General features: G+C 46.5%; 1 protein-coding gene across 1 annotated transcript in view; it reads right to left on the bottom strand.

Annotated features, from left to right (window-relative positions):
* Nucleotides 1-25,580, bottom strand: part of LOC142312740 (uncharacterized) — a 177,325-nt gene that overhangs the window by 24,017 nt on the left and 127,728 nt on the right. The window contains exons 18-20 of the mRNA XM_075351728.1: nt 11,493-11,574; nt 11,264-11,389; nt 11,036-11,159 (exon numbers count right to left, since the gene is read on the bottom strand). Coding sequence (XP_075207843.1) covers nt 11,036-11,159; nt 11,264-11,389; nt 11,493-11,574 — 332 coding nt within the window. The remainder of the gene's footprint in view (nt 1-11,035; nt 11,160-11,263; nt 11,390-11,492; nt 11,575-25,580) is intronic.

The following is a 25,580-nucleotide window of genomic DNA, read 5'->3' as shown; positions in this document are numbered from 1 at the left end:
TTATTTATTAATACGCAATGAATGCTAACTGCACTATTCAAACCCTTGCGTTGGTCCATGGTGGTTATACCACAACCAATTCCCTAAGAATTGGTATTATAATCCTATTAAGAATTGTAATAATGCTGTCTTTCGAGAATTGGCAGCCCCATCGCCTAGGAGCCATGGCCGATAGCCGTGCAAGGCAAGTCGCGGGTGGTCTCTTTATCACAGGTTCCAAAGCCTGAGGGTGGGTGTCTTTGCCTAGGATCCCAAGCCTAATATTGGGTATCTTTTGTTGGTACCCAAGCCATAATGTTCAGTCTAAGTAAGTGGTCTGGAATTGTTGCTGAATTTGCAACATAATGGGTTCAGAGAAGCTGTATTGTCGGCCCATTGCTGTTGCAGCTGGTGCTGGAATTATTGCAATGATCGACTGCTCGGGAATCCAGCATGTATCATTTCTCACAGGCCAGTGAAAGAAGCTAGCTGGTCCATGAGGATGCATAAAATGTATTAATGCATCATGGTCGTCGACTGAAATTTCAGAAATATTTCCAATCCACCAGTTCCTATCGTAAATGCAGGCAATGTATTGCCCTGGCTGGAGGTTTGCAATTGGCACAAAAGGCATTTCTGATCTGACAGATCCATCTACATGGGCAATGAAAGATGAAGGCTCATTTGACACCCTTGAAATGCCAATCTTTTTGTCATCAATTTCATTCTCCATCACTAAAAAATAAATAATATATGCATTAAAGAAGGGAATTTTGTTTACTTACCGTAAATTCCTTTTCTTCTAGCTCCAATTGGGAGACCCAGACAATTGGGTGTATAGGCTATGCCTCCGGAGGCCGCACAAAGTATTACACTTAAAAGTGTTAAGCCCCTCCCTTCTGCCTATACACCCCCCGTGCTCCCACGGGCTCCTCAGTTTTGGTGCAAAAGCAAGAAGGAGGAAAAAGAATTATAAACTGGTTTAAAGTAACTTCAATCCGAAGGAATATCGGAGAACTGAAACCATTCAACATGAACAACATGTGTACACAAAAAAACAGGGGCGGGCGCTGGGTCTCCCAATTGGAGCTAGAAGAAAAGGAATTTACGGTAAGTAAACAAAATTCCCTTCTTCTTTGTCGCTCCATTGGGAGACCCAGACAATTGGGACGTCCAAAAGCAGTCCCTGGGTGGGTAAAATAATACCTCGTAAGAGAGCCGTAAAACGGCCTCTTCCTACAGGTGGGCAACCGCCGCCTGAAGGACTCGTCTACCTAGGCTGGCATCCGCCGAAGCATAGGTATGCACCTGATAGTGTTTCGTGAAAGTGTGCAGGCTCGACCAGGTAGCCGCCTGACACACCTGCTGAGCCGTAGCCTGGTGCCTCAAAGCCCAGGACGCGCCCACGGCTCTGGTAGAATGGGCCTTCAGCCCTGAGGGAACCGGAAGCCCAGCCGAACGGTAGGCTTCGAGAATTGGCTCCTTGATCCACCGAGCCAAGGTTGATTTGGAAGCCTGTGACCCTTTACGCTGGCCAGCGACAAGGACAAAGAGTGCATCCGAGCGGCGCCGTACGAGAAATGTAGAGTCTGAGTGCTCTCACCAGATCTAACAAGTGCAAATCCTTTTCACATTGGTGAACTGGATGAGGACAAAAAGAAGGTAAGGAGATATCCTGATTGAGATGAAAGGGGGATACCACCTTAGGGAGAAATTCCGGAACCGGACACAGAACCACCTTGTCCTGGTGAAAAACCAGGAAAGGGGCTTTGCATGACAGCGCTGCTAGCTCAGACACTCTCCGAAGTGAAGTGACTGCTACTAGAAAAACCACTTTCTGCGAAAGGCGTGAGAGAGAAATATCTCTCATTGGCTCGAATGGTGGTTTCTGAAGAACCATCAGCACCCTGTTCAGATCCCAGGGTTCTAACGGCCGCTTGTAAGGAGGAACGATGTGACAAACCCCCTGCAGGAACGTGCGTACCTGTGGAAGTCTGGCTAGGCGCTTCTGGAAAAACACAGAGAGCGCTGAGACTTGTCCCTTAAGGGAGCCGAGCGACAAACCCTTTTCCAGTCCAGATTGAAGGAAGGACAGAAAAGTGGGCAAGGCAAAAGGCCAGGGAGAAAAACCCTGAGCAGAGCACCACGACAGGAAAATTTTCCACGTCCTGTGGTAGATCTTGGCGGACGTTGGTTTCCTAGCCTGTCTCATAGTGGCAATGACGTCTTGAGATAACCCTGAAGACGCTAGGATCCAGGACTCAATGGCCACACAGTCAGGTTGAGGGCCGCAGAATTCAGATGGAAAAACGGCCCTTGAGATAGCAAGTCTGGTCGGTCTGGTAGTGCCCACGGTTGGCCGACCGTGAGATGCCACAGATCCGGGTACCACGACCGCCTCGGCCAGTCTGGAGCGACGAGGATGACGCGGCGGCAGTCGGCCCTGATCTTGCGTAACACTCTGGGCAACAGTGCCAGCTGAGGAAACACATAAGGGAGCTGAAACTGCGACCAATCCTGAACTAAGGCGTCTGCCGCGAGAGCTCTGGAATCTTGAGACCGTGCCATGAACGTCGGTACCTTGTTGTTGTGCCGGGACGCCATGAGGTCGACGTCCGGCACCCCCCAGCGGCAACAGATCTCCTGAAACACGTCCGGGTGAAGGGACCATTCCCCTGCGTCCATGCCCTGGCGACTGAGATAATCTGCTTCCCAGTTTTCCACGCCTGGAATGTGAACTGCAGAGATGGTGGAGGCCGTGGCTTCTACCCACATCAAAATCCGCCGGACTTCCTGGAAGGCTTGCCGACTGCGTGTGCCGCCTTGGTGGTTGATGTATGCCACCGCTGTGGAATTGTCCGACTGAATTCTGATCTGCTTGCCTTCCAGCCACTGCTGGAACGCTTTCAGGGCAAGATACACTGCCCGTATTTCCAGAACATTGATCTGAAGCGAGGACTCTTGCTGGGTCCACGTACCCTGAGGTGGAGAAAAACCGCTCCCCACCCTGACAGACTCGCGTCCGTCGTGACCACCTCCCAGGATGGGGGTAGGAAGGATTTCCCCTTCGATAATGAAGTGGGAAGAAGCCACCACCGAAGGGAAGCTTTGGTCGCCTGAGAGAGGGAGACGTTCCTGTCGAGGGACGTCGGCTTCCTGTCCCATTTGCGTAGGATGTCCCATTGAAGAGGACGCAGGTGAAACTGCGCGAAAGGAACTGCCTCCATTGCTGCCACCATCTTCCCCAGGAAGTGCATGAGGCGCCTCAAGGGGTGTGACTGGCCTTGAAGGAGAGATTGTACCCCTGTCTGTAGTGACCGCTGCTTGATCAGCGGAAGCTTCACTATCGCTGAGAGGGTATGAAACTCCATGCCAAGGTATGTGAGCGATTGGGCCGGTGTCAGATTTGACTTTGGAAAATTGATGATCCACCCGAAACTCTGGAGAGTCTCCAGGGTAGCGTCGAGGCTGTGTTGGCATGCCTCTTGAGAGGGTGCCTTGATCAGGAGATCGTCCAAGTAAGGGATCACCGAGTGACCCTGAGAGTGGAGGACCGCTACTACAGTAGCCATAACCTTGGTGAAAACCCGTGGGGCTGTTGCCAGGCCGAACGGCAGTGCCACGAACTGCAGGTGTTCGTTTTCTATGGCGAAGCGCAAGAAGCGCTGGTGCTCTGGAGCAATCGGTACGTGGAGATAAGCATCTTTGATATCGATCGATGCAAGGAAATCTCCTTGGGACATTGAGGCGATGACGGAGCGGAGGGATTCCATCCGGAACCGCCTGGTCTTTACGTGTTTGTTGAGAAATTTCAGGTCCAGGACAGGACGGAAAGACCCGCCCTCCTTTTGGACCACAAACAAGTTGGAGTAAAAACCGTGACCCTGTTGCTGAAGAGGAACAGGGACCACCACTCCTTCTGCCTTCAGAGTGCCCAGCGCCTGCAGAAGAGCCTCGGCTCGCTCGGGAGGCGGGGATGACCTGAAGAATCGAGTCGGGGGACGAGAGGTGAACTCTATCTTGTAACCGTGAGACAGAATGTCTCTCACCCAACGGTCTTTTACCCGTGGCAGCCAGGCGTCGCAAAAGCGGGAGAGCCTGCCACCGACCGAAGATGCGGAGTGAGGAGGCCGAAAGTCATGAGGAAGCCGCTTTGGTAGCGGCACCTCCGGTGGCCTTTTTAGGACGTGACTTAGACCGCCATGCGTCAGAGTTCCTTTGATCTTTCTGAGGCCTTTTGGACGAGGAGAATTGGGACCTGCCCGCGCCCCGAAAGGACCGAAACCTCGACTGCCCCTTCCTCTGTTGGGGTATGTTCTGTTTGGGCTGGGGTAAGGATGTATCCTTTCCCTTGGATTGTTTGATGATTTCATCCAAACGCTCGCCAAACAATCGGTCGCCAGAAATTGGCAAACTGGTTAAGCGCTTTTTGGAAACAGAATCTGCCTTCCATTCCCGTAGCCACAAGGCCCTGCGGAGTACCACCGAATTGGCGGCTGCAACCGCCGTACGGCTCGCAGAGTCCAGGACAGCATTAATAGCGTAAGACGCAAATGCCGACGTCTGAGTGGTTATGGACGCCACCTGTGGCGCGGACGTGCGTGTGGCTGCGTCAATTTGCGCTTGACCTGCTGAGATAGCTTGTAGCGCCCATACGGCTGCGAACGCTGGGGCAAAAGAAGCGCCGATAGCTTCATAGATGGATTTCAACCAGAGCTCCATCTGCCTGTCAGTGGCATCTTTGAGAGAAGCCCCATCTTCCACTGCAAGTATGGATCTAGCTGCCAGTCTGGAGATTGGAGGATCCACTTTGGGACACTGAGCCCAACTTTTGACCACGTCAGGGGGAAAAGGATAACGTGTATCCTTAAGGCGCTTAGAAAAACGCTTATCTGGACAAGCATGGTGATTCTGGACTGCCTCTCTGAAATCAGAGTGGTCCAGAAACATACTCGGTGTACGCTTGGGAAACCTGAAACGGAATTTCTCCTGCTGAGAAGCTGACTCCTCCACCGGAGGAGCTGAGGGAGAAATATCCAACATACGATTGATGGACGCAATAAGGTCGTTCACTATGGCATCCCCGTCCGGAGTATCAAGATTGAGAGCGGCCTCAGGATCAGAATCCTGATCAGCTGTCTCCGCATCATCAACCAGAGATTCCCCCCTCTGAGACCCTGCACAATATGATGATGTCGAGGGAAAATCTAAGCGAGCTCGCTTAGTCGGTCTGGGGCTGGGGTCTGTGTCAGAACACTCAGCCTGGGATCCATGAGATACCCCGGGAGGACATTGTTGGTCCAGCTGAGGTGGGCCAGGGAACAAAGATTCAACAGAGTCCCTGTGCTGAGATACCGGCCTGGACTGCAAGGCTTCTAGTATCTTAGCCATAGTCTCAGAGAGTTTTGCAAACTCCGTCCCCGTCACCTGAACAGTGTTAGCAGGTGGCTCCCCCTGGGCCCCTCTTAGCAGAGGCTCCGGCTGAGTAAGTGCCACAGGGGCCGAACAGTGCACACAATGAGGGTCAGTGGAACCTGCCGGTAGCGGGGTCGTACATGCGGCGCAGGCAACATAATAAGCCTGTGTTTTGGCACCCCTGCCTTTCGTGGGTGCCATGCTATTATCTTCCCTGAGTAACACAATAGGGTATATAGCCAGAGATCAACTGTGCACCATACAGTGTAAAACATATATACCATAAACATATAATGTTACACTACTGCACAATGGGGCTAGCACCACAGGTGCTGCTTACCACCCGCCTAAAGCGGTTGTGAGGCCACCAGAGTCCCTGCCTGGGTCTCCCAGACTTTGTCCCCCTCTGCAGCGTCCGAGGAGCTGACAGGAATGGCTGCCGGCGTCCTGAGGAGAGGAGGGAGCCGTGGGCGTGACCCAGAAAGTGCGGGAACTGGTGCCCGCACTGTGCACAGTGAGGGGGGTGGAGTATGCAAAGCATGCTCCAGCCCTCAGTGCTGCTCGTTCTGTGCAGCGTCCCGCCCTTCCCCTGCCTGTCAGGGCTGTGGGCGGGAGGAAAGGAAACTAGGCCACAAAAAGCCGGGGACTCTAGTAATAAATGCGGCCGCCGTAAAAGCGCGGCCGGCGTGAAAGTCCCCGGCGCACTACAAGTCCCAGCCGCGCCGCAGTGTTTCCATGGCCGCGGCGGTCAGTGCGGCAGTCCCTATACATAAACACACTCAGCAACGCTGAGTGTGTAATGGCACATATGAACCCGGTCAGCGCCGTGGTCCCCGGTGCACTAGCACACCCAGCAAAGCTGGAGTGTTGCTGTGCGCTGTCCCCACAGGGATACAGAGTACCTCCAAGTAGCAGGGCCATGTCCCTGAACGATACCCGGCTCCTATCCAGCAGGCTCCACAGGAGTTGTGGATGAAGCACGGTCTCAGTGCCTGGAGACCGATAGGATCCCACTTCACCCAGAGCCCTGAGGGGGATGGGGAAGGAAAACAGCATGTGGGCTCCAGCCTCCGTACCCGCAATGGATACCTCAACCTTACAACACCACCGACAAGAGTGGGGTGAGAAGGGAGCATGCTGGGGGCTCTATATGGGCCCACTTTTCTTCCATCCGACATGGTCAGCAGCTGCTGCTGACCAATCTGTGGAGCTGTGCGTGCGTGTCTGACCTCCTTCGCACAAAGCAAAAAACTGAGGAGCCCGTGGGAGCACGGGGGGTGTATAGGCAGAAGGGGAGGGGCTTAACACTTTTAAGTGTAATACTTTGTGCGGCCTCCGGAGGCATAGCCTATACACCCAATTGTCTGGGTCTCCCAATGGAGCGACAAAGAAATGTAACAATAGTCAATAGGTTTATAGGTTTTTGATTATAATAGACATTGCTAGCAACAATACAACTCTGTAACGTGATAAGAATCTGAAAATCAAACACAAAATCAATGCATTACGTGCATACATAACACCATGTTCAGTGGCATTTTTCTTTTCTTAACTGGAGAGACTCCAAAAAAAACCCCAATGATCCTTGTAGTGAAAAATGTGCTCTTTCAAATGATAACAGAATTAAAATATTTTAGGGGTACCCTTTTTGGGAAATTTGACCTAAAAATAGGTAAAATTCGTTTTTTTTAAGTTTTTCATCATATGTGGGTGTGAATATTTCCACAAATACATATGCTTTGACCGTGATATTGCAGCAAAGCAAAGTCATGAAGATGTTTGTTGTACAGGGTAAACCACCAGTTCCTATTGGTTTTTGGTCTTGAGTTATACAGTTAGGTCCAGAAATCTTTGGACAGTAACACAATTTTCGCGAGTTGGGCTCTGCATGCCACCACATTGGATTTGAAATGAAACCTCTACAACAGAATTCAAGTGCAGATTGTAACGTTTAATTTGAAGGTTTGAACAAAAATATCTGATAGAAATTGTAGGAATTGTACACATTTCTTTACAAACACTCCACATTTTAGGAGGTCAAAAGTAATTGGACAAATAAACCAAACCCAAACAAAATATTTTTATTTTCAATATTTTGTTGCGAATCCTTTGGAGACAATCACTGCCTTAAGTCTGGAACCCATGGACATCACCAAACGCTGGGTTTCCTCCTTCTTAATGCTTTGCCAGGCCTTTACAGCCGCAGCCTTCAGGTCTTGCTTGTTTGTGGGTCTTTCCGTCTTAAGTCTGGATTTGAGCAAGTGAAATGCATGCTCAATTGGGTTAAGATCTGGTGATTGACTTGGCCATTGCAGAATGTTCCACTTTTTTGCACTCATGAACTCCTGGGTAGCTTTGGCTGTATGCTTGGGGTCATTGTCCATCTGTACTATGAAGCGCCGTCCGATCAACTTTGCGGCATTTGGCTGAATCTGGGCTGAAAGTATATCCCGGTACACTTCAGAATTCATCCGGCTACTCTTGTCTGCTGTTATGTCATCAATAAACACAAGTGACCCAGTGCCATTGAAAGCCATGCATGCCCATGCCATCACGTTGCCTCCACCATGTTTTACAGAGGATGTGGTGTGCCTTGGATCATGTGCCGTTCCCTTTCTTCTCCAAACTTTTTTCTTCCCATCATTCTGGTACAGGTTGATCTTTGTCTCATCTGTCCATAGAATACGTTTCCAGAACTGAGCTGGCTTCATGAGGTGTTTTTCAGCAAATTTAACTCTGTCCTGTCTATTTTTGGAATTGATGAATGGTTTGCATCTAGATGTGAACTCTTTGTATTTACTTTCATGGAGTCTTCTCTTTACTGTTGACTTAGAGACAGATACACCTACTTCACTGAGAGTGTTCTGGACTTCAGTTGATGTTGTGAACGGGTTCTTCTTTACCAAAGAAAGTATGCGGCGATCATCCACCACTGTTGTCATCCGTGGACGCCCAGGCCTTTTTGAGTTCCCAAGCTCACCAGTCAATTCCTTTTTTCTCAGAATGTACCCGACTGTTGATTTTGCTACTCCAAGCATGTCTGCTATCTCTCTGATGGATTTTTTCTTTTTTTTCAGCCTCAGGATGTTCTGCTTCACCTCAATTGAGAGTTCCTTAAACCGCATGTTGTCTGGTCACAGCAACAGCTTCCAAATGCAAAACCACACACCTGTAAATCAACCCCAGACCTTTTAACTACTTCATTGATTACAGGTTAACGAGGGAGACGCCTTCAGAGTTAATTGCAGCCCTTAGAGTCCCTTGTCCAATTACTTTTGGTCCCTTTAAAAAGAGGAGGCTATGCATTACAGAGCTATGATTCCTAAACCCTTTCTCCGATTTGGATGTGAAAACTCTCATATTGCAGCTGGGAGTGTGCACTTTCAGCCCATATTATATATATAATTGTATTTCTGAACATGTTTTTGTAAACAGCTAAAATAACAAAACTTGTGTCACTGTCCAAATATTTCTGGACCTAACTGTATATGGGCAAAGTTTGGCATAAATTTTATGCGAGGCGTTTTGCAAGCTACTTTGACACAAAATTGCGGCCGAAATATTGTTTTGTCATAGCCGGTAATAATTTTATCGCGTTTAGCAGCAAAAGTTGAGCTAGTATGCCAAATTTCAGTATCATAGCCAGTATAGAACTCTAATGGCTATGTGCCAAAGTTTGCAAAATCCTCTTAGCTGAAGCCGCAGGCTTGGGGGGGGCCTCCAGTGAAAAGTCAACAGTGCCCAATATATTTGAGATCTGGCCCTAAAAATTTACAGAACCTCTTTTCAAACATACATGTACATCCTTATAAATTTTCAGCAAAATCGGAGAACGTCGAGTGGGGACCACTGGTCCACTTGACACGGAATGACCCTTTGGTGACATCAGGTCATGTGACCATGAAGTCACCACTGGTGTCTAGAAGAACTAAAGAAAAGACTGACTGGTATATAGTGTGTGTGTGTGTGTGTGTGTGTGTGTGTGTGTGTGTGTGTGTGTACACGACATGATTATATTGATTAAAATGTAGATTTTTCATTCAAGAATAAATGCGGATTGTTGTTCATAGAAAAAAAATAAGACATCCCCTGAAAATAAGCCCTAACCTATCTTTAGGAGAAAAAAAATCATATAAGACTCTTTGTTATTTATTTTTGGGGAAACACGGTAGTACAAGTGAATATAGGAAACTTTGTAATATATCTTGTCATAAAAAAAATCTTTGGTCTACTTAAGAACCACTTCAATATCCACTCTTCAACTCACAAGTAAAAATAAATAAATAAATACATAAAATCCATCTTGGTCAATATATTGCCAGCACGGCCTATTAAATGCTATACAGAGAGGAGAGAAAGTAAGAGTAAGGCTGGACTCACACGAGCGTATGGCATCCGATGCGATATGCTATGACCCCCGGGTTCAGGCTCTGCTGCGAGCCTTAGCCGAGTGTCATGCGACTGTGACCCGATTTTGCAATCAGGTCACAGCTGCAAAGCTGATGGCGGGCGCTGCAAAGGAGAGGGAGGGGTTAATCCTCCCATCTCCTCAATTGTCAGCCTGTGCGTACATCGCACTGCACTGGGATAACATCCGAGTGCAGTCCGATGTTTCTCTCGCACCCATTTACTTGAATGGGTGCGAGGGATTCGGCTCTAGCAGAAAATTGCAGCATGATGCCGGTTTTCTTGCATCCAGAATCTGCATGCAAGAAAAGCTGACCAACTGCTCTCCCTCATTGCCTAGTATTGGTCAGAGTGCAATGCAAGAATTTTTCACATTGCACTCGTCCGATTTCAACGCTCGTGTGAGCGTACCCTAAGGGGCACTCAGCACAATCAGAGACCAGGCACACAAAGGCAGATTATGCCGCAGCTTCTAGGAAAGCTGTTTTTAGTCAGTGCTAGATTCACAGCCGCACAGCTGAGGACTGCTGTATAATGCGCATGCTATTGCTATGTCTGTCACAGAGAAAGAAAGGCAGAAAGCCATCTCTCCCTGTATACTGAAGCTATAATAGCAGCTAGTCTCCACCTAGCAGCTCAGAGACAACTGGAAATTACATGTAGTGTCTACAGAGGTGAATCCTGTTAAAAAATAGAGGATACAATTCATATAATTGCTAAAAATTGTATTATTCCTCTTACACACACAATAGATTATTCTGAACAGTCACACGAAACATCAGGTACCCATTCATTTTTGCTGTATGAATAGTATTGGACTACAGGGTGGCTCCTCTATAAAGTTCTTTGTTGCAAATTACATTGTTAGTTTGTTCTGGTACTAATATTGTACAAATGAGTATTTGCCTCCAAATCCCCCAAAATGTAAACCCAACAAAAGAAAAAATAAAGAATTAAAAAAAAAATAATAAGCAAATTACTACTACAAATAAAGCAAATTCTTATATAGAAATAACAGAAAGCGCTACTGGAAGCTGCAAATTACTTTCTACATAGAGAACAGGAGCTTTAATCTTTACAGTTACACAAGGACTGACTGAAACAGGTACAGTTCTGTAGGTAAAGTACTGACTGAAACATTGTTCAGCTTCTCGGCACTAGCCACAAACTTACAATGTTGTCAGCCAGCATGGTGGAGTTAGAATGGACTTTTTATAGAAATTAATCTCCTTACCCAGAGGTGTGAGGGACTGGTGGTCTTCCATCATGACGTCCTGGTACAGATCCTTGTATCCTTCTATATATTCCCACTCCTCCATGGAGAGATGGACAGTGACATCCTGACACCTTATAGGAACCTGACACATAATGATTCAGTCATCACCAGACACATCATCCCTTGTGTTACTGTATAATGTCGCCGTATTCCCAGCAGCGCTCACCTCGCCAGTCAGCAGCTCACCTCCCTAGTCAGTATCTTAATGGTCTTGTTGGTGAGGTCTAAGATCTTCAGTCTACACTTTTCCTTAAGTTTAGCAAGTAAAATTGGGTCTCTGTAATGTTCCATCTTGCTCATGCATGGGAAAGGCTACTAGGGGGAATGTCACACACTTACTAAATTTGGCACTAGACTGTACTTGACCATCGACCGCTGGTGTCTGGTCATTGATTGACACTCTTCCCTCACTTACCTGTCTACCTTGTGTAGGTGGCGTCATTGCCCCGCTTCCTTTCATGAGAAGGCCCGGTGCCAGCATTGTGAGATCAATGAACCTGCTCCCACAAGGACATCAGGAGCTCACTGCTCAGGTGGCATCATTGCCCGCGTTTATTTCATGAGACGGTGCCAGCACAGTGAGACTTATGTACTTGCTCTCACAATGTCATGAATGCTCACTGGCAATGACGTCACCTGGTACCATTTATGGTACATTTTGTGAATGTTTTCAGACCTTTGTATTCCAAAGTGATCAAAAGATCATATTTTTGGATTGGTAAAAAGGGTAAATCAAACATTTATATTTTTGTTTTAACTTTTTTTAATTTCTAAATATTCCCTATATTTGTTCCCCTTGCTGTACTTTATCCTGCAACCATTAGATCACTTGTAGTATAAACTACAATACTTCCCAAGTAGAAAAAATATATATATTTTTTTTCCTTTTGAAAAAATGGTCATATCTATCCCTGGGCTGTGGTGACACCTCAGTGGAGAGCTCAGATATGATGAATATCAGACTTTGCCCATGAACAGACTTGGCCATGTTTTTGGAAAAAAAAAATCACAGCATCTCTTTTATGTACATGCAGTTGGTTTTTTTAGATGGTGAAAACCAACAAGACTTCTAATGGAAATCGCTTCAAGAAATGCTCCTTATTTGGGGATTTTTAGGAGGCGTTTTACTTCTTAAAGAGGTTTGGAAAGAATATTTCCCTAAAGCAGGGCTGTGGAGTCGGAGTCGGAGCTCATTTTGGTGGAGTCGGAGTCGGAGTTGGAGTCAGTATAAAATGCACCGACTCCGACTCCTAAAATATATAATAAATTGGGGACAGGAGTGCAATGCAGAATGTGCTGAATATTTTACTAAATAATAACATTTAGTATAATGCTTATATTTAAGTGAAAAATTTATTGTAGTATAATGTGAACATCAGACATTTAATTGTTTTTATGATACAATAATCAAGATATTTGGATAGAACATAAAATATTTATTGGATACAACTTTAGAACACAAAAAACTAATAAATTGTAAATATGTAATATTATATATATATACACAGTGTATATACACACACAAGATATATATGTAATCTACTGTATATTACATAGTGTATTACATATTTACAATTTATTACAGTTTTTTGTGTTCTAAAGTTGTATCCAATAAATATATTTTATGTTCTATCCAAATATCTTGATTATTGTATCATAAAAATTATTAAATGTCTAATGTTCACATACACATATTCATGTACTACAATAAATTTTTCACCTAACTATAAGCAATATATGTAGGAGTCGGAGTCGGAGCCGGAGTCGGAGTCGGTGCAAGAGAATTTGAGGAGTCGGAGTCGGAGTCGAAGGTTTGGCTTACCGACTCCACAGCCCTGCCCTAAAGCAGTTGTTTGTAGCCTCTAAGGCTGCTTTCACACATCCGGTTTTAGCACTGTGGCTAAATCCGGCTCTAAAACCTATGCAACAGATGCGGCGAAAAAAACGCATCCTTTGCATACGTTTTTACATGCGGCCCATCCGGTTTTTGCCGGTTGCGGCACGCTACTGAGCATGTGCAGTGCAAAAAACCGCATGCGGCGGCCAGATGCGGTTTTTGCCGCATCGCGCCACATCCGGCTTTCCTAGGCATGCATTGAAAAAAGCGCAGCATCTGCCGGATGCGACGCAATGCGTTTTTTTTTTGCCGGACAAAAGAACGTGCCAGGCAACGTTCCATCCGGCCGCCACATGGGCTAAATATGCCGCATCCGGCAAAAAATGGACCGAACGCAAGGCCATGCGGCACAATCCGGCACTAATGAAAGTCTATGCGGAAAAAACGCAACCGGCGGAAAAAAAAACGGTTGTGTTTTTTCTGCAAAGAGCCGGATTGTGCCGCACTGCAAAAACCGGATGTGTGAAAGCAGCCTGACTTGGACTGTGCTTAGTTCCAGCGGCTTCAGATGTGATGCACTTTCCTTTCTCTCCCCAGTTTTCAAAAATGTGAAACAAAATGCTGAAAACGCTGATAATATGAACAGCAATGCGGTTTTACAACAGGTAGGAATAGGGGGAGATTTTCAGGGATTATTCAGAGATTTTCAGGCTCCAAAAAAACCCTCTACAGAAAACGTCAGTGTGTTCAATGTGTACAAGGCCTTACACTGAACAATGCCCTTTTCTGTTATGCTGTGATTTTGGAGGGGAGGCTCCAGCCAGTGACGTTCCTAGTCACGCACCCCTATGCCTGCTCTTGTGTGCAGCATATGTCTGCAGGGTCTAACAGCCTTCTCTGTATGGTGGCGTGCAATGCTATACCCCAGTGACTACAAGTCATACGTACCACGGCCTCTTATGTAGCTGCTCAATACTTGGTGACTGCAGGACCTGCGGTGACGTCACGTGGTCAGTGACAAGCATGGGCCGGAAAGGACACTGAGTGCAGGACCTGTGGTGACGTCATGTGATATTAAGGGGCAGAGCTCACGGTGAGAAGCTGCTCTGTGCTAGGATGAACCTAGAATGTACGGGCTGCAGTCAGGTCTTACCCCCAGACCCCCCGCTTCTATTATAGTCAACTTATGCCCACGTGCACTAAGAGAAAGAATGTTTATTCCCTCTGGAAACACCGGGCTGCATTTTGAACACGCCCCATCACATGACAAATTACGTCATACCTGTCAGGAGCCCGTACACTCTAGCATGTATCCTGCAGACAGCGGCAGAGAACAAAAAACACCGGATTTCTGCAACGGCCTTATAGACACAAATAAGCAACGTGTCATATAGTGACGCTTATATAAATATGAGAGCGTTCTGGCTCCTATGACTATGAATGAACAGTGCGGGGCGTCTGCTGAACATCACTGACTGTCAAATGGGTGTGGCAGGGGAAGGGTTAAAATTTGCCGGCACGCTGCATAATTTGTTCCTCTTTCTGTTCTTATGGCCACCCCACACAGGACTGGACTAGAGCCCTTAGGCTAGGTTTACACTTCCGTTGTTTTGCATCAGTCCCAATCCATCGCCTTGAGGAATTACGGTATCCTGCAAAATATTTTGCAGGAATCCAGTTTTTCCCCATAGACTACTTCTATTAGTGACAGATTGCGACTGATGATGCTGCGTTGCATCCGCTGCGTCGCGGTCCGTCGTTTTTTAACTGACCGCCGGGCGGGAGCAACGCAGCCTGTAACGTTTTTTGAGCAGCGCGATCCGTAGGATTTGTCTGCGCATGCTCTCTCTGGCTCCCTGCCCCCGTAACCAGGATAAACATCGGGTAACCAAGCAATGCGCTTTGGTTAGTTACCTGATATTTACAGTGGTTACGTGTGCAGGGAGCCCGCGCTAAGTGGTGTACGCTGGTAACCAAGATAAATATCAGGTAACCAAGCAAAAAGTGCTTTGCTTTTAGTTACCCGATATTTACCCTGGATACAGTGTGCAAGGAGGCCGACACTTCCCCACTCGGCTCCGCCCCCTCCCGCACTCCGCATGTGTACACTAACACACACACACTCACACACACACACTTGTCCCCAGCCCTGCAGTCCCAGCGGCACTGACGTCCTCAGCTCCACGGCCCCGCTCGGCTCCGCCCCCTCGCGCTCCGCCCTCTCCTGCACGCCGCATGTACACACGCATGTAGACACACACACTCACCTGTCCCCAGCCATGCAGACCGTGGCACTGACATCCTCAGCTCCGCCCTGAACTCCGCCCCCCGAACTCCGCCCCCCGCACACAACGGAGTCCGACAATGAAATTCTTTTCTTTGTCATCCGTTGTACAACGCATCAGTCACATGCGTCAAGCAACGCATGTGACTGATGCAAAACAACGGAAATGTGAACTTAGGCTGGAGTCACACTTGCGAGTGTAAAATCGGTCTGAGTCTCATGCTAGAAAGTAGCATGAGCTCTGTCCGAGTGTTGATCAGTGTGCAATGCAACAGCCATGCGATTCTGTGATTTCTCTCATGATTGTTGTCCGTGTGTGATCCGTATGGGATCCATTTTTATTCTCAGCAGCTATGTCATCTGCCATTCAGCTTTGCTACATGGCCGCTGACAGCAGACACAGACAGAGCCATGTAGCAGAGCTGAATGGCCGGTGACAGCAGACACAGACAGAGCCATGTAGCAGAGCTGAATGGCCGCTGACAGCAGACACAGACAGCGCCACGCGATCAGAATGAAGTCAGATGAACGTCACCCGACTTCATTGTCATACCGCGGCTCTGTCTGTGTGGCATGGCCTGATTTTCGGTCACCGGTGAAGGTCTCACCGGTGACCACAAATCCCCTGAGTGACTGAAGTGATCTGCGCTATCAGCGGTGCTGTCACTGAGGTTACCCACGGCCACAGCAGAAGACCTCCCGCTGAGATCTGTGGCCGCGGGTAACCTGAGTGATGTCATCGCTGATAGCGCGACTCACTTCAGTTGCTGCGGGGAGCTCACAGAGAGCGGTCGTGGTCTGTGACCGATCTCTGTCAGCTTCTGATGTAGCAGAGCTGAAAGCGTCGTGGGACCTCTGTGGATTACGTCGGACCTGGAGGGGTATTTGGGGGTTTAATAAATTGGTGAAAGAGGGTGGGGTTTTTTTGTCATTTATTTCAAATAAAGGATTTTTTGTTGTATGTCTTTATCTTACAGGTTAATCATGGAAGGTATATCGGGGAGACGCCTGCCATGATTAACCTAGGACTTAGTGGCAGCTATGGGCTGCTGCCATTAACTCCTTATTTCCTCGTTTGCCACCGCACCAGGGCAAATCGGGATGAGCCGGGTACAGTTCCGGGACTGTCGCATCTAATGGATGCGGCAATTCCGGGTGGCTGCTGGCTGATATTGTTTGGGTGGGGGGCTCCCCAGAACGTGGGGCTCCCCATCCTGACAATACCAGCCTCCTGCCATATGGCTTTATCCTGGCTGGTATGAAAATTGGGGAGAACTGCACGCCGTTTTTTTAAATTATTTATTTAAATTACTGTACGATATAGACCCGCCCACCGGCGGCTGTGATTGGTTACAGTGAGAGAGCTGTCACTCAATGTGGGGGCATGTCTGACTGCAACCAATCATAGGCGCCGGTGCTCGGGGAAAGCAGTGAATACTAGATGGAATAATGAGCGGCCAACTTTTTCAAAAGTAATAAAGCCGCCGGAGCTTTATGACAGCCGTGCAGTGCCACACTGGTGATCGGAGATCGGTGAGTATGTGAGAGGGGGGAAGATGGATAGACCGACAGAGAGAGAGAGGGACCGATGACAGGGAGACAGAGAGACCGACAGAGAGAGAGCAAACAGAGCGACCAACTGACAGAGAAAGAGACCGACTGACCGAAGGACCTCACTCATTTCCAGTGTTTTCTGCAACATGCGATAAATGTATTTAGAAAAACACATGTCACTAGGATTGTGTGTGTGCCATCCGTGTGACATCCGTTTTTTTTCACGCACCCATACACTTGCATTGAAGAGACTCGCGCGAGAAACTCACCAAAACGCAGCATGCTGCGATTTTTTTCTCAGTACGATTTGGACTGAGAAAAAAATAGCAGATGGGAGCTGCCTCATTGATTAACATTGGTCCGAGTGCAATGCGAGATTTTCCGGATGTCACATGGATGGCACACACACCATGAGTGGGAGTGGGACACAATACCGTATGAGTAACCCGAATACTGTAATATCTGTACGGTAGCGAATGATAATGATTACACTCGCTCATCACTACTCACAAGCTCATCACTTCTAGCCACGTCCCGGGAAACCAGAGCAGATAAGAATTTAATTTATGTACTGCTCTTCTTGAGTTAATTTATTCATTGCACTGAGTTGAGTAGCTGGGAAAAGAGCTGTGAGCAGCGGGAGTGAGCCTTCAAATCAGGACAGTCCCGCTGAATACGGGACGGTTTGGAGGTATGCGTCACCGCTCTGCAGACTCTCGGGTCACACTGTGCTCTGCGTGACTTGGAAGTTGCTTTCACTATGTAAGCTTATGGCATGTCAGAACATGACTTACATTGTGAGGCCACATGCACACATTGAGCAGACTGCCCAACCATCTTGGATTCTGTGGGACTGCCCCGATTTTAGAGCTCTGTCCCCCAGCTCACAGCTGATGTTGCAGCTCCTCCCCTCAGTGCAGTGAATAAATTAAATTCTCATTGGCTCTGGATTATCAGGGCGGCCGGGACTCGAACCCGTGAGCTCATTGTACATAGGCAGCAGCTCTACCACTGAGCCACTGCTTCTATTGAAAAGCATAGGAAGATTTGGTAATCTTGACCTCTGTATTGCAGTTGAGAAACCAGAAGCAGATTATACAGCTGCAAACATGGAGGGAGGGATGGAGGGAGGGATGTAGGGATAGATTTACAATTTACCATAAAAAACCTTGAGTTTTGGCTTGGACCGTGAAGAAGGAGGCTTTCATCGTCAAAACGCGTTGTCCATGATGCATTTGTCCTGCATTTACTTTATGTCCTCAGCTCTGTCATATTGTTATTTTTTTTTTACAAGTTTTATGCCACCTGGATTTCCCGATTCTTTGCTGGATCTCTTCTATTTATATACATACATACAGTACAGACTAAAAGTTTGGACACACTTTCTCATCTATAGAACAACTGTTAAGAGGAGACTTTGTGCAACAGGCCTTCATGGTAAAATAGCTGCTAGGAAACCACTGCTAAGGATAGGCAACAAGCAGAAGAGACTTGTTTGGGCTAAAGAACACAAGGAATGGACATTAGACCAGGGGAAATCTGTGCTTTGGTCTGATGAGTCCAAATTTGAGATCTTTGGATCCAACCACCGTGTCTTTGTAGAAAAGGTGAACGAATGGACTCTACATGGCTGGTTCCCACCGTGAAGCATGGAGTAGGAGGTGTGATGGTGTGGGGGTGCTTTGCTGGTGACACTGTTGGGGATTTATTCAAAATTTGAAGGCATACAGAACCAGCATGCCTACCACAGCATCTTGCAGCGGCATGCTATTCCATCCGGTTTGCGTTTAGTTGGACCATAATTTATTTTTCAACGGGACAATGACCCAAAACACACCTCCAGGCTGTGTAAGGGCTATTTGACTAAGAAGGAGAGTGTTGTGGTGCTACGCCAGATGACCTGGCCTCCACAGTCACCAGACCTGAACCCAATCGAGATGGTTTGGGGTGAGCTGGATCGCAGAGTGAAGGCAAAAGGGCCAACAAGTGCTAAGCATCTCTAGAAACTCCTTCAAGACTGTTGGAAAACCATTTCTGGTGACTACTTCTTGAAGCTCATCAAGAGAATGCCAAGAGTGTGCAAAGCAGTAATCAAAGCAAAAGGTGGCTACATTGAAGAACCTAGAATATAACACATATTTTCAGTTGTTTCACACTTTTTTTAAGTATTTCATTCCACATGTGTTAATTCATAGTTTTGATGCCTTCAATGTGAATCTACAATTTTCAGAGTGCTTAAAATAAAGAAAACTCTTTGAATGAGGTGTGTCCAAACTTTTGGTCTGTACTGTATATATTTATATTTACACAAAAAAGTGCATGTTTGCAATAATAAATATGCAAAAAAATGTTCTGAAACAGTGATCCAAAGGCATAGAGATAAAATATGTTGCCAATAAAAATGTCACTTTGTCCTGCAATCAAATCAGCCCTCCTAATTCTTATTTTTTTCTATATGTGGCCCATACACCCAGCCAAGTTTCAGACCTTGCTCTACAGCTTCGAATGTGAGGCTACGTTTATTTTACAGACAATCATCTTGGCTATCTCACACATAAAGTTGACTTGCAACTATTTAGCATATGATTCGGTATGCAGATTCTTGCCATGTTACTGTTTTGCTCCTGATGTTGGAAGATCTTTTTCATCCTGTATACAGCAAATGATGACCTGTTCTCACATTCCCTAATAGCTCAGTGTGTTAGGTTGATTCCTAAGCGAAAGGTCATTTTATGCCCTTTCTTAATATCTAATATATAAAGCTGAATGTATGTGTGTGTGTGTGTGTGTGTGTGTGTGTGTGTGTATGTCCGGGATTGGCATCTGCGCCGTCGCAGCTACAGCCACAACATTTTTCACACTCACACGTCTGGACCCCGAGAGCATCATAGGCTATGTTGTGAAGTGAAATTTTAACCCTGCGCGTTCCAATTTACCAATAAATTTTGCCCCTATCTACATAATGGGGAAAGAGTGAAACGAAAAGTGTATCCGCACCGTCGCATTTACAATCACGAAATTTTGCACAGACACCTCATGTGACCCAGGGAACGTTGTAGACTATGTTTTGACAGGAAAATTTAACCCCGCGCTTTACAGTTACTCTCCAAAAAACATGCCTCCATTAAAGTAAATGGAGACTAGAACTACAGGTTATTAGTAGGAGCTGTGAGTGGTTGCTATAGGAACAAAAGACATTCATAGTATAAGAAGCTTATATGTGAGGTAATAAGATGTCAGCGGGGAGACAGATAGAGAGAGACAGACAGGGAAAGAGACAGAGAGATAGAGACAGACAGGGAAAGAGACAGAGACAAACGGTGAAAGAGACAGACAGAGACAGACGGTGAAAAAGTTAGACAGACCTGGAAAGAGACAGACCTGGAAAGAGACAGATGGGGAAAGAGACAGACAGACATGCAGACAGGGACAGAGACAGGCAGACAAGGAAGGAGGAGACAGCCAGAGAGACAGACAAAGATAGATGGGGAAAGACACAGACCTTGATAGAGACAGACGGGGAAAGAGACAGAGAAATAGAGACAGACAAAGACAGGCAGACAGGGAAAGAGACAGACAGGAAAAGACATAGACAAAGAGGCAGGGGGACAGACGGGGAAAGAGACAGACCTGGAAAGAGACAGATGGAGAAAGAAACAGAGATATAGAGACAGACAAAGAAAGAGACAGAGACAGGCAGACCTGGAAAGAGACATACAGGGAAAGAGACAGATCTGGAAAGAGACAGATGGAGCACATTACTTGGCCAATTTAATTAAATCTGTGTGGAATATCTGTGGTGTTGAAATATATGTTGTGAAATGCTTCTATTAGCTTAGTTTTTGCCTTTTAATAATTACATTTCTATCTATTTGTTTTGTGTTTTTTGTGTGCAGAATACATTTTTGTTAATACATTCTATTTTGTTAACAGCAGTTATTAACCCGGGCGAAGCCGGGTAGTACAGCTAGTATTCAAATAAAATTGTAATTTTTTTAAGCGATATTGTGCTTAACGTGTTTCTTTCAATATGTTCTCTACTCACTGCTTATATACAGTTGAAACCAGAAATTTACATACACGATCTAAAAAGACACATCTGCATATTTTTCTCGCTAGCTGACATTAAATCATACATTTTTCCTGTTTTAGGTCAATTAGGAACCAAAAATATTTATATTTGCCAAATGCCAGAATAATGAGAGAGAGAGACAGAATGTTTTAAGGCATTTTTATTACTTTCTGTAAAGTCAAAAGTTTACATACACTAAGGGGTACTTTACACACTGCGACATCGCTACCGATATATCGTCGGGGTCACGTCATTAGTGATGCACATCCGGCGCCGGTAGCGACATCGCAGCGTGTAACACTAATGATCGACGATCAACAATCGCAAAATCGTTTCAAAACGGGGATCGTTGACACGTCGTTCATTTTCTTAATATCGCTGCTGCCACCTTTACGATGTTGTTCGTCGTTCCTGCGGCATCACACATCGCTATGTGTGACGCCGCAGGAACGACAAACATCTCCTTACCTGCGTCCACTGGCAATGTGGAAGGAAGGAGGTGGGCGGGATGTTACGTCCCGCTCCTCTCCGCCCCTCCGCTTCTATTGGACGGCTGCTTAGTAACGTCGCGATGACGCCAAACACACCACCTCCTTGCAGGAGGGATTGTTTGGCGGTCACAGCGACGTCGCTGCACAGGTATGTAGCGATAATGTTCGCTATGGCAGCGATCAACACATATCGCAAGAACGACGGAGACGAGTGCTATCGCACGCGTCATCGCTAGCAATCTCTAGCGATGTCGCAGTGTGTAAAGTACCCCTAAGAGTACTATGCATTTAAACAATATAGGACATGATGTCATGACTTGGGAAGCTTCTGATTTTGATTTATTGGCAACATCTGAGTTAATTAGAGACACACCTGTGCGTGTATTTAATGCACATCTGAAACACACTGCTTAGTTGTGTAGCATCATGGGAAAGTGAAAAGAAATCAGGCAAGATCTCAGGAAGAGAATTGCATATGTCTGGTTCATCCTTGGGTGTAATTTCCTGATATCTGAAGGTGCCTTATTCATCTGTATAAACAATTATATGCAAGTACAAACAAGATGGGAACATACAGCCATCATACCGCTCAGGAAGGAGCTGGGCTCTGTGTACCAGAGATGAACGTGCTTAGGACAGACATATGCATATCAACCCAAAAACAAAAGCAAAAGACCTTGTGAAGATGCTGGCAAAAGCTGGTAAGATTAAGTCATTATCCACAGTGAAACGAGTACTGTATCAATGTGGGTTAAAAGGCCACTCTGCCAGGAAGAAGCCATTACTCACAAAAAAAACATAAAAAAAGACTGATTAATGTTTGTGTGACTCCCCTGGACTATCAGGTCGCCACAGGGTACTGCACAAACTTCCCTTCCGTGCAGTATTCCAAGTCCCTCATGGTTCTGGGTCCCTATCTTACAGTGTTGCCCCCAACAGCAAATCAAATCCTAGAAACACACTGCACCCCACCCACCAGGCACACCAGTGGACGGCTTGAGCGGAACAGAGTCACTCACGTGGGGGTCAGGGTGGGGAGATGAGTAGTCAGTTGGAGTCGAGTGTTAGTGAGTGAGAGGAGTGGAGTGAAGTAGCCCTCGAGCTGTGAGGAGCTCAGAGGAGGTTGGGAGTGGTGGCTCCTAAGAGAATCTGTCTAGGTTGCAGACGGTGGTCTGGACCTAGAGGAGTTGGACCCCCGGTCGTAGGGGATTGCAGCTAGGTGCCTGGACCTGTCAAGGAGGACGGTCAGCAGCCTGGCACTATCACCGGTCCGGGACTGAAGGCACGGCGAGGTACACGGACCCTAGGTCGGGGAGAAGCTTCACGCAATCCGGCAAGTCACCTGAGGAGAACGGAGCCTTTATGATCTATTCCCACCCACTCCAGAATCGGGGCACTAGCGCAACGAGGGGGATAGGGCCTTCCATACAAGCAGCCCAAGAAAATCCCAAGCGTGAGCTTTAGAGCAGGCTCCCACACTTAGCCATAGTGGGGAGCGGGGCCCGGCAAGTTTCATACTACTGGGCCACTATGTTGAAGTTAAACTTTGTGCCAGTAGGCAGGTCACGGATCACCAGGCAACATGACTTTGCACAAAGTAAGAAAAATGTCTTAAAACATTTTCTCTCTTTCTCAATATTATGGCAAATATAAATAATTTTGGTTCCTAATTGACCTAAGATGGGAAAGGTTTTTTCACCTGTTGTACCATCACCCATTCTCTATAGACTATGAGCCTCGCGGGCAGGGTCCTCTCTCCTCCTATACCAGTCTGTTTTGTATTGTTAATGATTGTTGTATGTATACCCTCTTTCACTTGTAAAGCGCCATAGAATAAATGGTGCTATAATAATAAATAATAATAATTCTGATTTCATGTCAGATAGTGAGAAAAACATGCAGATGTGTCTTTTTACATAGTGTATGTAAATTTCTGGTTTCAATTATAGATTTGAAGTTTCTCTGTGGATGTCACCTGTAATGTAATCCAGTATCAGGTGCTCTTCTTTATAGTTTTAGTATTGGCTTCTAGAAATTATGAGCACACATCTTCGAAACATTTGGTTCCTCTGTAGCTACTATATGTACAGTACATTATAATGCTACGCATGTGCCCGTATGTCCAACAACCTAATGGCTCCCTCATCATTGATTGCTGGAAACAGCCCAATCAGTAAAAAGAGAAAAAGCTTTCCGGCATCATCAGTTGCTGGATTATCATAAACCCAACTATAAAATTCACCACGGCGTCGTCAGAAAATAGATGATATTGTTGAGGAGGACCTTTCCATCAAATACTTAATTAACCTCTTGACAAGGGCTTGTGGGAAATATGTCGATTTGTCTTACATAATTCAGGTTTCAGATCATACACATGACACAGATATAAAGATGGCTGACATTGCCTGTTTCTCCACACCTTGTCTGGAATGCAAGGAATGTCCAGATGTAAGAAGATACCATATAAGGGAAGACCTCTGGTCAAGCTAGAAGACCAACCCAAAGATCAGATGACATTACAGACCAAACCATCCAGCATGGATCCACCAGATGACGTCCCTCCCATCACCATCACCATGGATCCATCCAATGATGTCATAGACCCGCCTACAATGACGCCTACCAATCAGCTCATGGACTAACACATTGTTCGACCCACTGACCAATGAACACATCCGGACATGCCCCTTTGCAAGGTTATATCAGAGCAAGCTCAGTTGTAATAAAGCAGAGCATGGGCTGACTTCTGTCGAGGAAAGATGAATATCCGACTGTGTCTGATCTCATTTTTCAAGCATGCACTCGATCCACACCAATTTGGCCAGGCAGTAGGCAACTAGTGATCTCTGGTTAAGAGTTTACCTTAACATTATTGGTGCCCAACGTGGAGCCAATAGACGGAGACACCTGAAATCCTGATGAACCGGCAACTGGAATGGCATGATGTGCTGGACACCCCAGGAAACTGATCACTTCCGAACGAGAGTACGGTAGGTCTGCTGATTTTTCATAATCTGTAGTCTTTCCGTGGTCTCGGTGGGGTGTGTGGCACTGATTGCCTGACTGTGTCCGGTTTGTTGGGGTATCTGTTGACGGGCCGACGGGTCTCACGGCTATTGGCCATTTTAATCTCGGAAGAACCGTCACGTATTCAGTTGCCTGCTGCCTGTTGTGTATTTGTGAAGAGAGCATGTGGGTTTGTGAGTGGTGTCTGTAAAACGTGTAAAGTATATGGTTTGTGGTTGCCTGATACGGTTTGTGGTTTTTGAAGTGCCAAGCTCAGATGAGTGCAGAGCCAGATGTAAGTGCCAAGCTCAGATGAGTGCAGAGCCAGATGTAAGTGCCAAGCTCAGATGAGTGCAGAGCCAGATGTAAGTGCCAAGATCAGCTAGACTTAAGTGCAGAGCCATATGTAAGGGCCCAGCTTTGGCTAGACTGAGTGCAGAGCCTTACGTTATACATAAATCTAACCTTTTTAAAGTGTTTTCCTGGAGTGAATCGGCCGGTATAGACTCCTTGTAGTCAGGAGTGATACTAGGTGGTTTTTTATTAGGCTAGTTGTAAGTCCTCCAAGAGAGGCGAATCAGCCGGTATAGACACCTTGTAGTCAGGGGTGATACTAGGTGGTTTTTTATTAAGCTAGTTATAAGTCCTCCAAGAGAGGCGAATCGGCCGGTATAGACACCTTGTAGTCAGGGGTGATACTAGGTGGTTTTTTATTAGGCTAGTTATAAGTCTTCCAAGAGAGGCGAATCGGCCGGTATAGACACCTTGTAGTCAGGGGTGATACTAGGTGGTTTTTTTATTAGGCTAGTTATAAGTCCTCCAAGAGAGGCGAATCGGCCGGTATAGACACCTTGTAGTCAGGGGTGATACTAGGTGGTTTTTTTATTAGGCTAGTTATAAGTCCTCCAAGAGAGGCGAATCGGCCGGTATAGACACCTTGTAGTCAGGGGTGATACTAGGTGGTTTTTTATTAGGCTAGTTATAAGTCCTCCAAGAGAGGCAAATCGGCCGGTATAGACACCTTGTAGTCAGGGGTGATACTAGGTGGTTTTTTATTAGGCTAGTTATAAGTCCTCCAAGAGAGGCGAATCGGCCGGTATAGACACCTTGTAGTCAGGGGTGATACTAGGTGTTTTTTTTATTAGGCTAGTTATAAGTCCTCCAAGAGAGGCGAATCGGCCGGTATAGACACCTTGTAGTCAGGGGTGATACTAGGTGGTTTTTTTATTAGGCTAGTTATAAGTCCTCCAAGAGAGGCG

The sequence above is a fragment of the Anomaloglossus baeobatrachus genome, chromosome 5 (genome assembly GCF_048569485.1).
Source record: "Anomaloglossus baeobatrachus isolate aAnoBae1 chromosome 5, aAnoBae1.hap1, whole genome shotgun sequence".
Taxonomy (NCBI): Eukaryota; Metazoa; Chordata; class Amphibia; order Anura; family Aromobatidae; genus Anomaloglossus; species Anomaloglossus baeobatrachus.
Note: the sequence above shows the minus strand (reverse complement) of the source record. Positions and strands in the feature narration are given on the sequence as shown.